The following is a 13,647-nucleotide window of genomic DNA, read 5'->3' on the forward strand; positions in this document are numbered from 1 at the left end:
TTAGAAAGAATTCACCTTAAGGATATATAAGGTTTTATAATATTTTATTACATTTTTGGTGATCTATGGTACTTAAGGCTTATGTATTGATGTAATTTCTCTTATAGGGATAATATTATATATAGACTTGGTATTTTTTTGTTTTTTTTTTATTTATTTTTTTATCTAGAGGCTTTACTGAGCAATTAGTGACAACTAGAAGCTCGGCACTTTCTTAAGGCAAATTTTCTTTGCCACAATAGTGGCTTATTTTCTTAGGTGTGGTTTGGTTGCTGGTGGTTTTGATTGTGTAATGGACTTTGATGTACGAGATTTGAGTATAGATTGTAAGTATGAGGTATTAATGCTATCCTTCAACTTGCTCAAGCTTAGCTTGATGGAGTCTAAGTTATGTTGAAACTTCTCGATAAACATTTGGAGACATTTAAGTACATCCAAGATGTTAAGGTTGAAATTATCATCAAGTACTTGAAATGAATATTAGGAATGAAAGGCATAGATCAACATAGCGCATTGAAATGGAGATTTTTAATTACATTTGTTCTTTGATTAATGGTTAGTTGTCTTAGTTTTTTAATTACTAATTGATTCAAAAAATTTAAAGCTTATCAATTTTGGTATTGTTGATTCAAAGTTTATCATGCTCATTTGCAATTTTGGTGTTCCTTGTCCTAAATTGTTTTCCTTCACTTCATACTAACTTCCTGCAAATATTTTAGAACTAACTTCTTTGTTTTTATTTTAATTTGTTTCTTTGTTTTTCTTTTGTAATTATACAATAGGATAGAGCCTTTGGCCACTAAAGAATACAAATTTCACACGTAGTACTCAAAACTCAAGGCAATTGTGAATTTTTGGTGAACAATTTATAATAGATGAACAATTTAATCTAAATTAGTGAATAATTTACATTATATTGAATTCATCTAGATTGGGTTCATCACAATTTGTAGTTGTAATAACTTGGTTGTGACATTTAATTGGCTATTTAGAAAGAATCATTCTAGGTTAAATTTAAGTATCTATGAATTTATGTGCATCTTTCTTACAAGTGAAGCAAAAAATTGTTGGAATTGGATTTCAAAACAAATGTAGATGACAATAGAATCTCATCATTTCTAGATTGTTGTGATACTTGGCCCAAAAAAATTATATGTGATATGCTCATACTTGTTCGAGAGTTCTACTGTAATAGTATTTGTGATGGATGGTGATCTTACAAGCATTAATTTTCTTTAAGAAAACATGGAACTGGACTTTAGGAGGTTATGTATGTTATGCATATGTATAATATGAGTTATGAGGTGATTTAATATAATGAATTATAAGACAAGCTTGCTCCAAAAATGTAGCTTGAATAATAGAAATAGTAATGGTGAGTTTCTTGTGACCATGCAAAAAGCATTAGATTACAAAACATTAGAACATTTCATAATTGTGAATCAAACCAAGGTCATGAAATACATCTTCTATCATTAAAATAAAAAAATTTCTAAAAAGTGCAAATAGAAGAAAGCATGTATAATGAATCACTATTATCGCTCATATTCAAAATACTAAATTGATATAAAAGCATGAAAATTATCTTATTGAAGAAGAAAAATTATCATATAATCCATTTATGTAAGATTGTTGCCTCTCCAATCCCCTTATCTAGCACCTTCTCTTTCTTCAATAATATCCATCATTACATTTTATACCCTTAGATCAAGATGCCATCCAAGGATTTCATGTGGAAAAAGAAGAACATAATGAAGGAGCAAATAAGCAGGATGAGCTTCATAACTCCTTTCTAATAGTCCATTACTACATAGGCAAATAATAATATCACAAAGTAGATTATGCTCTGATCCATCTTCAAGCAATATAATAGCAAATTCTTTAAAAGTGGTGAGAAGATTATATTGATGTCTATTGCTTTCATTCATGAAGTATAAAGAAACAACAAGATCTACTTCTACTACTCTTTTATTTCATGTTTGAGATAGTATTTTATGTGTTTGTCTATTTGATCCAATAAACAAATTATTTTTCCTCAAAACTTCTCCAATTTTCCACATAGTTTGGCTCAATAATCTACAATTATAATTCATTCTTCTATCTTGCACGAATGATGCATTGTAGATATATAATTGTGTATAACTTGGATCAATTTCTTTTTTTTGATAACAATGCTCTTGCTAAACGGCACAACTTTCTACATCCCTACAAATTTTTACATATTTTCAAATTTTTCAATATTTCAGCAATACTCACCGCAATATTTTACTGCAATATCATAAATATCATAAAATTACAACTCCAGCCTCCTCGAAGAAAGTTCCACCAGACAATTGGAGTAAATGAATACATCCATAACAACAGCAATTTATAAGTACAAAAGTTGATTCGAGCAGCAAGATCGTAAGCCCATGCTGTTGCTTCTTCCCTCATGGGATAACAAAGAAACCTCCCAAAAGCAGGATCCACGATGAACCCGTCTTGTTAATCCACGATGAATTTCTTCTGAAATTCTGATTGCAAAGCACAATGTAATTCATAATTCATAAATTCGACAAAACACCAATGTTCGAAACCAATGTTTGAAACACACAGAACACATTGCTCTTACTCGAAACACATAACTTAAACACATGCTGAGCCTTCCCCGATGTATTTGCCTTTCCAGCGTCTATATGATTGCATTACAGTATGAAGTGCATGAATCTGAGGAGGAGAAAATCAGTGTGAAACACCATGAAAAACACCCTGTAGAACTCCCCGATCACCTGTAAAACGGGTTGTGAGCTCCACAAAACATGAACCTTTTTGATGAAAACGAAGGCCCATCCATGCGGTGCAGGAGAGCCACCACTTGTCTCCTTGAGCGATCTTCATATATAGAATACTTTGGTACAGTAGCTTGAACTCAATGGCAAAGATTACTTCAGCAAACTCTACTTTAAGGGCACTAGAACGGAAAGAAAGAATGGATGAAACAGGGAGAAAAAAAGGGTCTCAAGTGTTGGTTTTCAACCCCAATGCAGGTGTGGTGGTGGGCTACCGCCGGAGAGAGAGCCTAAGACCGACAAGTCCGCGCATGACCGTGGGCTCGTCCTCGTTCATGACCACGATGCATCCCAGCCTGCTGCGTCGACATTTTGTGGTGCGAGTCGTCCGATTGCGAGCAACTTTGCTTGTGTCTGTGCTGATCGCGCCGATCTCATGACTCCTGCGTTGTTTCTGAAGGGGAAAATCGATTGAATTGGAGGTTTCCCGAGTTTTTCAGATGTAATTTACAGTGTTTCGAGTTTCCCAATTGTTTGTTAAATGTTGGCGAATTCCGCGATTTGTATCTCTGATGTGTGCGTGTAGTTGCGATTCTAATCGTGTGAACGTTGTTTGTGATGTTTTTGTGTTTTTTTTCTGTCGTTTGTCGTTGTGGCCGTCTCTGGTCATGGTTTTCTGAGGTTTGCGTTTGTTTAGAGGGTGTTGAAAGGGTGGTTCGGAAATCGCTGGTCGTTTTTCATGGTCTTTCGGGGGTCTAAGTATAAGGTCTCTCATGCAAGCAGCGAATTGAGTCTCCTAAATGTGTCAATTGGACTATCGCCTGTAGTTCTCACGTCTGAACAGATGTCTTACTTGAGAAAGTTGTCACCAGCAATGCGGCTCGTGCCTCTTGTGTTGGTACTTTCCTGTTTCAACAAGGATCCCTTCTCGGTTTTTCTTGAGTTTTCCTACGAATCGTGGCACGCATAATGGCGAGGGTTTCAAGATATAGCGGAGTGAAAAACTTGAATTGATCTTTGAAGCAGTTTTCGAATGTGCAGCTTTTGGGTTTGCGAAATCTCTGGACTGTGCTCTTCATCTTTAAGCCAACTGAGTATTTCGATCTTCAACATCCTTTGAGATAGTGAACGTCTCATGTTAGAAACCATTTGATCATGGAATCAAATATCGTTAACCGACTCTTCCTTACTCGGTCCTAATTTTATACCGATTCCCTTTCCCTGTCCACTTGCTTGCCTCCCGTGCCGTATTCGTGAAGCTTCGGCGTTGCCTGGGGCTATCCAGAAAGTACTCGAATTGAATTATACTGTCCCTGCTCATGTGCACTACACCTTTAGCGGTTACATAACTACTAGGTTGGTGATTCAACTCAGTTTCATGTGAAATCACTGATGGACTCGTTTCCTCTTGCTATTAAACTGTTCTTAATTGAAATTTCCAAATATTTAAATGTTGTAACTTTTCCAAGGCATATAGTTTCTGTCATGCTGTCTTCAGCTGATGGGAATTTGGCGTTACGTTCAGATCTAGACTGAATGTTTTATTTGCTTGTCGTGACAAGCTCCCGTCTGCTGTAATTTTCTTGTACCTTAGCAAATATCCTGCTGGAATCGCAGATTACGAGGGTTTTGTTGGTCGAAATGGGTCAATTTTCTCGTTGGTTTGCTGCGAAGAACTCTGGAACCATCACCCTCATCCCCTATGCATTTTCTGTCTTTGCCACAGACTTTAAATTCAATTGGGAGTATTGTCTTTGTCGAGGGTTTTTTCCCTGTTATTAAAAGCGCTCGCTGGCATTGTGACTATCTTTGAAGCCGCCCGGGAAGTCCTTTTTCAAAGGTTTCCTGAAAATTGTGGATCCTATCAGTATGTGGCCTAAGTTGACAACTTGAACCACAACTCGAGCTCTGCAAAACAGTTTTCAATTCTAATTCTGGGTCATTGCTGTGATTGCTGAAAGACGACCAAATGCCAGTCTCATTCATACTTCTCTGTTTAAACATAGTCGATTCGAACCACAGAATTTGGATTGTATACAAATGAGAAGAGCAATCAGTCTCTTTTAGGAAAACCAATGCTCAGCGAAGGTTGTCCTGAACCAAACTCGTCTTCGACATTTAGTTGGAATAACTCAGGCTCATGTCAGTATTCTCACCATTGTTAATCACTGTAACCACGATTGCAGTGTCACTTAATTTCGGTCTACGCTACAATTTCTGACAAAAACATTCAACTCACTAGACAGCGAAGATGAGCCACGTACAGGATGAAAAGATGGTGAGCTCGGGTGGTTCCCTCTCGCATGACTTCTTGCGGCTGATCTGGCACCTAATGAAGTTGATGTTGCTGACGAGCCTATTGTGCGCGACGTTGCTATTTTTACCCCATACAACCTGTCGAAGCACAGTTGGCCGTGTGATGGTGGCAAATAACGACTCTGTGAGCGTTTCGCCACTACAAGACCTGCTTAAGGGGCAAACGCTGGGAGTACAGATGTTGTAAGTATGCTACTATGATGCCTCTACTATTTCATTTTATTTTTTATTAAAGAACTGGTTTTCCTTAATTTAGATAACGGTGCACTGAAATCTTTGTGATCTAATATTCAGTGCTACGAATGTATGTGGTTAGTGTATGTGATATGTAATGTTCATGACTGCAACTTTCATTTTTTCGTGCGTAGAGATACCGACTCTGAAATGATGAGGACAATGAACGAGCATTCTACATTGGAGCTCAAAACAGTAGTAATAGCAGAGACGGTAGTTCCATACGAGGACCGCCACCTTCTGTCCGTGTATGTTAAACAGCAGCTCGATGCATCAGATGTTACGAGTGAAGCTCAGATGGAAGCTGTGCTAACTATGGTCAATTTGGCACCGATGGAAGCTGTTTTGAGCAAGGAAGAGATTGGAGAGAAGGGATCTCTTCGCAACTCTGCTGTTTTGGCTTTGATCAAGAAATACGCAGAGAACGTTCACTTTATGCTCATCGGGTAACGTTCATTTGTATCATGCAATGGGTACCTTGCATCCATAACTGATGAAAAGTTCCCTGTCTCACAAATTATTGATGGAACTTATAGGCATTTTTTTATATATTTCTCACGAGCTTTCTTTTGTTCTCATTCAAGGATAATTAGTGTGCTGTACGTGCAGGGTGCGAGCAGAGCCACGGTTAGGTTTGTATTGGATTTCCCTTTCTCAGCGTAATGCGTGGAATGAAGTGTTGTCTCGAGTCCTAGTTGACAAGGTGCGCAACATTCTATTGTTTCTTAGACCTCCAACATGACTTGGACGCAAATGAACCTTCTCGTGTTACACCTTGGTTATTTGTGTTGCAACCTACAGTATTCAAATCCACAAAAGATGTGAAGACGGTTGATTTTTTTAAAAGTTATAAAACTTACAAATTCCTCTGCAGATCCGAGGTGAGGCTAGGAATTACCTGTGGCATCGCCACGGCAATGAAGTTTCCGATCACTTGGTTGGAGCTAGGACTGAACTATGAGACATTGATCTTTCACCCCGCAGACTTAGTCTTGAGGGTGGAGTTTTTGTGAAGCGCTCCAAGCGTAATTAATGTAAGTCAGTTTCAGCTTCAGAATCTATGACCTATTTTGTCGAGCATTGTGCACCCGAATCTAGTCCTATGTGGACTCAAGTCCGCATTTCTTCTCTGAATTTGGAGGGACGCCATTGGATAGACCACGAACAAATTGAGATTGTTCTCGAAGTTGTACACTTCAAGAAACCCTCTTAGGTTTTTGGATTCCCACTTTGTAGATGCTTTTCAATTACCGTGTGGTAAGTTTGAGGACTGAACCTGTAGAGTACTGCCTTATTTGTGTTGCTTTTATGTTCTTTAATGAAGATCTCGGGCAAGTCATTCTCAAGGAATGAGAACTGGGGCTTTGGTAAAATTTACCATGAAGTTTCTGATCTCGGGACTGTATCTTGGTATAATAAATATGAGAGACACTCATTGCAATATCTTGACATGTGTCTGAGTTTAAACTCTGCATTAGCACATTCATTCCATAACGCAGAGCAGCCAAGTCGCAGTCAAGTTCAATTAACTCCTGTGATGGGGGTAGAGTAAGTTTTTTTATTTTGTAATTTTGTCTTCATTGGGAAGAATTACACACAGGAGAGGACTACCTTCAATTGACTCGATGCAAAGCTGAGTTGAGAACCAGACTCGCAAATGAGTACCGTGGCTGCAGCCACAAGAGATTTTAGAATATCCAAACACAGGTTAAACTCTCCGCATCCACATTGTGTATGACTGCACTGTGCAAGGTCTTTAACATAATCTGTTTAGGGTTTAGGGTTTAACAATCCCACTGTGCAAGGTCTTTAACATAACTCATGTTTAGGGTTTAACAATCTGAATGGGATTATGTTAAAGAAATCACCTAAATTCTTCAATTGCCTTTTATTCCAACAGCCTTTAAATCTATTTTATATAAATTTATAAAACACAGATAGTACCATTACTATTCTCATCATAAAATGAAATTCTTGAGGCAATTTTGCAACGGCATCCATCCATTCATCGATCTATAAATGTGATCCCTCTGAAAAAATGACTTGAAATAATCACGATGTGGACGAATTTTTGTTAAGAAGTTGCTATGTTGCAAGAGCAAAGAAGCTTTGCTAAGGCGTGAAGAGCCACTTCAGAAGGCCATATCCAAGCACTCTTAACACCCCTCTAGAGATCGCCATCATTTCTAGCTCTTTTCCCACTCTTTCACTCGTCGGGAGGCCTTTGGAAGTGAAGAAATTCTAAATTCTTTTTTTTTTTTTGCTCCCTTACGTCACACCATCTCTTGATAAAGAAAACACCGATGATTAACATAATCAAACTAGCTACTGAGCCAACTGTAGTGGCAACAATGCGCTTTACTGGTGGCGGAGGCGGCGCCTTGCAGGTATCACAACACACGACGTCTGTGATTGTGTGCACTGGAGCATCAGTTTTGGGACAGAGTCCTCCGTTCGCAGGCATGATTTTGGGATCCGATCCACATGGTTGTAATGTTTCATTCTGAGGGGGTTAAAGAAGGTGAGTCCATCAGCACAGGTACACAGTCAAACATCGACAAACTGGAACTGCACAAGTGCTACGAACCGATTTCAAAAGTTGGAGATGATCACTTACCGTGACGCTGCAAGTCAGGTTGACGTATCCATTCACATCTAGATTCACAGAGTAACCAGTTACCCTGTTTCCCAATGCGACGTTCACTGCATCCGTGAGGGGGCCAAGCAGGTCGATGTATATTGTAATCCCGGCAACACCGATGAGCTCTCCCTGGTAGAAAGCTACACGCACGTGAAGATTCAATGTGAGCATCATCATGTGTAGCTTGTAGCATCCACACATCTACTGCACAAAAAACAAAGTGAGTTGTGAGCTGCGGTGGACTAACGTTGTACCTGATTTAGAGATGGTGATGATGTTACCACCGATCTGCTCGAAGTCTCGATACACGTAACTGTACTGAGGTTTCCCTCCGGTTATAACTCTCCTCAGATTCGCTAAATACGAGAAGTATTTGGCGAACGCCAGGAGCCCATTATTTACGTTCTTTAGGATGGGTTCGAAATGACCTCCGACGTCACAGAGCTGCTGTGGGAGAGTAGTTTTTTCCAGAAAGACATCGTTGTCGTTGGAAGGCTTCAATTTGTAGAGGAAGATTTTAACCTTCTTGCTACTCAGCTCTGCAGTTGGGAGAGTGACGTTTCCTAAGGTTGCGAACACACCGTCCGTGAGCACGATGATCACCTGCGATGAACAACGATGCCTACATCATCAGTTCTGGGCTTGCACATCACAAATTTTGAGGTTTGATGTTTCTGCTGGAAAAAAGCAAACTAGAGATTTCCAAGACCACGTGTTTCGGAAATCCTAGCGAACGGAATACGCATCAGGTGAATGGGATCAGCATTTTAAATCTAACGAGACCATTCCTAAGCAGCAATTCGGAAAGTAGACAATGGAAACTGAATTTTAGATTTGAAGACATTGGTAAAGATGAGGGTAGTAAGAATCGAGACTATACCCTGGCAGCCTGCGAATTTGCAGCCTCGAACATTGGTAAGGCCGTCAGAATAGCATTAGAAATATTTGACTGCTTGGATGAGCCCTCGATGGTTTGTTGATCCAACTTGGCCTTCAAACCCTCTAATCCGGGATCCTCATCACTGCCACTGCCATTGCGGTGGACCAATACCTGTCCCAATATCTCAGTCCATGTTAAGATGTCGAAATGTAAAAAACGGGACTAATACTAGCTTCTGAGCGACGAGGTTCAACCAATAAATCTGATCGAGGTGGGGGTCTGCGATTTGACATTTACCGCTGCTGGAGACAACGGTTCGGCTCTTGAACTATCAAAAACAATTATGTTCATGTAGTCTGTCTCACTTATAGTCGTAAACAACTGCTTTGTCATGTTCTTCGCCGCTTGAAATATCGTCCCGCTTCCGATGTCTGGAGGGAGAATGTTGAGCATGGTTGGACCGACGTCGATTAACACCACAACGACCTTTGTTACCGACGTTGATGTCCTTAACCATGGCCGGACACGAGGATCAAATAATCTGCAGTCGTTGGCATTCTGCGGCTGTTCACGACGTGGAACACACACTCTCTCGTCAGTCAATTATCGTTGAGTATCTCAATACCTTCCAGCGAAGTCAGTGATCAGTGTGTCTAAATTGCACTCATATGCTCTCAAAATGCAAGTGATCTTGTCTGCAATGAGAATGAGGAATGGCATTCTTGCACGCACTAAAAGCCTCAGCCAGGCTACTCAAGAGGCTCAGCTGTGGAGAAATACTAATAGAGGAGACACGGTACAGAGAGTTCAGGATGTTACCGATCCTGGAAATATGCGCCAGCTACCATCCAGTGGAGCAAAGAATGCCCGAGAGAGAACATTGGGTTTGGACAAATTCTTGAACAAAGGGTCGAGCATTCTTTGACTGCAAATAGCCAGCATTGTGTCGATGCTCTTTATATCCGTATTTTGTCCCAGTCTGCCGAGAAGAGTAGCCCACCAAGAGTGTGCATCAGACAACTAAACTCTCATCCGCTGAAGATTGCAAAAACTAGGGCTAACAAGCGACAGACGGTAAACTCAATTGACAACTGTCGAGTTTGATAGAACCTGACATAGCCCCCACTGTAATCAAGGTTCATTCTGTGGCAGGTGTCGTTGGTCGATCCTTGAAGGTGGCAATGCTTATTGTTGTTGACAGCCATACAGTGGAAATCCCCTTCTCTTTCGCTGAATTGCAGCAAACAAGCATCGTGCGAACAATTTGAAGGTGCATCACAAGTTGCGAGCAATGCTGCGAAATACACACGATCATTGTTCAGATGGGCTCGAAGATTCTAGAAAAACCGATCTGCTGGTCAGCCTCTGCTCAACTATGAGCTCGACTTTCGAGCATGGGGCGCTTACCAACAAATGGAACACTCAACATCACTCCAGTATGAAGCAAAATTTGAATAGAATGGCTCAGAGATGTGCCAAAACGTACAACACTGCTGAGTGAAGTTTATAATTCCCTGATCAGCTATCCTCGCAACATCGATTTCTGTCGCATCCAAAAGATCACTCCCTTCATCTGCGGCCACTAAAAGTGAACACTCCAGGAACATGATGCAGACCATGAGCAGAGTGACCCAATGTCCACTCATGGCGCTCCCAAGTTGTTCCAAGGAAGACTAGTTCTAGTACAGATGCTGTAGTGGTCTGCACACATTTGGAAAATTTGCAACACTAGTGTCAATCATTGAGAAACTCGATTGCAGTGCAACTCTGCAGCTGGAACCGACTAGCGCCAGAAATGAACAGTGCACTTGCCTGAGAGATATCTGTTGTTTACACCTTAGAATTGCCACTTTTGTACAATTTCCTAAAGCATCCCGACTTACACCCTTGCTAGCGCACTGCCACAATCCTTGCCTCAATTGCACACTGCTTCTTTTTGGAATCCGGTGCAAAATGAATTTCGAGTGCGGAAGTCAGAAACTAGAATCGTGTGACTGCAATTGTATCACCGTACTACATCTGTTGAAGGTCTACACTGACGAAAAACGAGGCTACCAGTTTGTGGAAACGACACCTAGGTGTCAGAAGCTACAACCATTAAACATGCGCGTTGTGATCTCAGACAGTGCGGAATGAATCCTACTTTCAATAATGCAAGTTCTTCTCGGTGAGAGTGACGCTCAGCATCAATTCCTCCGACTAACGAAAACTCCCCCATGCTAAACCAATGAGCTCATATTTGTGTAATCCAGGACCAACAAACTAGGAGATTCCCAGCTTCGTCGGTGTGGTTGCTTCACACCCAGTCTTGTTGAACAAGGCAGAAAAAGCTCCATCCTTATTTACAGAAAAGGGGATCTTTGCCAACAATTCCAAGAATATTGAGAAAATGAGATGAGTCTTCGAACTGTATTTATCACTCATTTCTCGCCTAAAATACTAGTTTCTTGTTCACACCTGTTTGACGGAAAAGGCATCACCCAACCCTTCGATGATAAAATACAATTGTAAAACGTTGTTCAAGGACTTCCACAGTGGAAAGAATAACGGAGTGACAAAATTGTCCACCCCACACGAATGATGGATAAGCAGATAAGATCAAGACTGCACAATTCCAGAATAAACTAAGGTACAAAAGCATTGATCCCGAGGAAATTAGAAAGAAATGGGCGACTGTCGCCGTTCGAGAGGTGCTTCTGAAAGTAGGTGGCTACAAGGCCGCCACACCGAAAGTTAAGTCTAGATTCGGAAAATGTATTTTTCAATGTATTAATTTCAGCAGTACACCGATAGAAATCCAATCGTCGAGGAATACTTGAAGACTGTCTACCAGTCGCTGACTCAAAATTTGAACCTAACAGATCGAGAGAAAAATAGATGTTTGTCAAGTGGACGATATTTAAGTGAGGCTTCACAGAATATACTATGTGCAATTACGAGAGGGTTTAGTTTAAAACTATGGTATGAATTTATATAATGTGCAGCCGTGAAAAAAACAGTATCGACCTATTACGCGGCTGCAGGGTCCCTGATGCAAATCTCCACTGCTACCTAGTGTCGTTGGAACGAAGATAAACCTCCGATCAAGACTTATGCACACCTCGATACAGCTTACTGACGTTCTCTCTAACGGCACTGATTTTGGAGCTAAGGCCATCGGGTAAATTTTGATCATCCCGGTACACATGCTCGTGCAACGATTGCGTAGTGGACACGGAGCTTTGCACAAGCTCCTTTAATTGAGTTAACTCCGTTGCAAGCTGGTGCTCGAGATGGCCAATGCGATCTTGCAACCGGTTCGCCGTCTCACGGCCCTGCCGCTCAACTTCGGCTACCTTGTCGCGTAGTTGTCTGGATTCCTCCTCCGCGGCGCCACTATCGTGCACCATCACGTTGATAACGAGGATATGCGGACTGGAATACGCTCGTTTAGCATACCTCAACTGCAAGCCATCCACGCACACTTCCTTCACCTCAAGGGTGTGATCCTCGTGAGCGAACTGTATTCCCTTCCATTCTGTAATCAAAGACGCGATATGCTTCGTCTCAACCGAGAGGAGCGTTTGCGCTTTCTGCGGATTACGAATAGTGCGACCAGCAGGAAAGGGCACGAACCAGAACTGCTCGCCATCGCCCTCCCCACGAAGGCGCTCCAGATCGTCGAAACGCAATGTGTGGCGCACTGTAAAAGTATGCGACAAAAGGTCATGAGATGACTGTTTAGTTCCAGAATTTGTCGAAACTGCAGTGTCTTCGCAAGGGAGGGGCGCACTTAACTGGGTAGCATAATCACAGAGCTCCCAGAAGCCGCAGTAGTCAACTTCAATGTACCCAGCGGGACTCTGAAGCGGACCATAGCTCGACAAATCTTGACCCGCCCAACCCCCGCTCTCATTCACCTCCGTCGAGAAATAGATACCATTCGGCATTGGCGACCACACGCGTGCAGAATTCACCTCCCTGCCGTTCCAATACCACTTCAAACCCCCCGGCTCATGTAACAAACCATACGTCGCCCACGCAGACGGCTCATCAGGAAGATTCATCTGCTTGTACGCGACGGACTTGTGATTCGCGCCATAGCCGCCCCAGTGCACCGCCGTGTTCCCCTGCCGGGAAACATCCGCGCCACTCCCATCCCTCCCCCGGTGTTCCACAACATCGATCTCAATTCCCCCGTCAATCTGTCCTGGCGGCACGGGTTTGTCCCACATCCCATCCGGCAGCAGCCAAAACGCACAGTGCATTCCCTCCGCTCCCAGGAACCGGCACCGCGTCTCGTAATATCCATACCCAAATTTCTCCTTAGTGGCCAGCCGATCAATTCTGTGGAACCAATCCGAGAAAACGCAGACGCGCAGAACCGACTTCCCTAAGCGGGCATCGTTCACCACCTGCGCGCACGCGGGCTCCCAGTGAATCTCTTTGTTCGACTTCGCATCCCATTTCCACTTCCCCTTCCCCATCGGATGCCGCCAGTTCTTCTCCAAGCATCCCGTCTCCGTAAAATTGTCCCAAAAATTATTGCGCCACGAGTGTCCCGCTTTCGGCGCCACGCCAGGATCATGTGCACGAGATTGCGTCGCCATGCTCAGCTTCAGTTCGGCAACTACCCGCGAGTCTCTCGTCGCAAGCTGAAATTGCCATCGTCACTCTATCATCGTTCCCGCTCCCATCACTCCTTCCTTCTTGCCTGCTGCTAATTCTTCCGCTATAGTGATTGATCCGATCGCTGCTGCTGCAGCAGCTTGACGGATTCAAAACAAGGATTTGCTCAGACTCCAATCCGAGCCACCTGTTCTCGGAAT

General features: G+C 42.2%; 2 protein-coding genes and 1 long non-coding RNA gene across 8 annotated transcripts; 1 reads left to right on the forward strand and 2 right to left on the reverse strand.

Moving 5' to 3' along the window:
* Positions 1-133: 133 nt before the first annotated feature.
* Positions 134-3,079, reverse strand: LOC149989921 (uncharacterized). The gene is made up of 2 exons (XR_016504386.1): positions 2,769-3,079; positions 134-2,513 (listed from the first exon to the last, which is right to left on the reverse strand). It is a non-coding gene; the product is annotated as an uncharacterized LOC149989921 (long non-coding RNA).
* A 25-nt stretch (positions 3,080-3,104) lies between these two features.
* On the forward strand, positions 3,105-6,761 carry LOC112283253 (uncharacterized). 6 transcript variants are annotated; one of them, XM_090252323.1, is made up of 5 exons: positions 3,105-4,124; positions 4,386-5,267; positions 5,453-5,764; positions 5,928-6,021; positions 6,193-6,761. In XM_090252323.1, the coding sequence occupies exons 2-5, from the start codon at positions 5,020-5,022 to the stop codon at positions 6,277-6,279; spliced, it is 741 nt and encodes a 246-aa protein (XP_090108449.1). In that variant the 5' UTR covers positions 3,105-4,124; positions 4,386-5,019; the 3' UTR covers positions 6,280-6,761. The 6 variants fall into 6 exon arrangements, with proteins under 6 accessions (XP_090108449.1, XP_090108453.1, XP_024377548.1 ...); XM_090252327.1 differs by having other exon boundaries at positions 4,495-5,267; XM_024521780.3 differs by having other exon boundaries at positions 4,955-5,267.
* A 596-nt stretch (positions 6,762-7,357) lies between these two features.
* On the reverse strand, positions 7,358-11,236 carry LOC112283246 (uncharacterized). The gene is made up of 9 exons (XM_024521720.3): positions 10,652-11,236; positions 10,326-10,540; positions 9,950-10,133; positions 9,659-9,818; positions 9,137-9,403; positions 8,840-9,010; positions 8,214-8,562; positions 7,936-8,099; positions 7,358-7,821 (listed from the first exon to the last, which is right to left on the reverse strand). The coding sequence occupies exons 2-9, from the start codon at positions 10,483-10,485 to the stop codon at positions 7,525-7,527; spliced, it is 1,752 nt and encodes a 583-aa protein (XP_024377488.1). The 5' UTR covers positions 10,486-10,540; positions 10,652-11,236; the 3' UTR covers positions 7,358-7,524.
* Between the last annotated feature and the right edge of the window lie 2,411 nt (positions 11,237-13,647).

This window comes from Physcomitrium patens, chromosome 1 (assembly GCF_059467195.1).
Source record: "Physcomitrium patens ecotype Gransden chromosome 1, ASM5946719v1, whole genome shotgun sequence".
Classification (NCBI taxonomy): Eukaryota; Viridiplantae; Streptophyta; class Bryopsida; order Funariales; family Funariaceae; genus Physcomitrium; species Physcomitrium patens.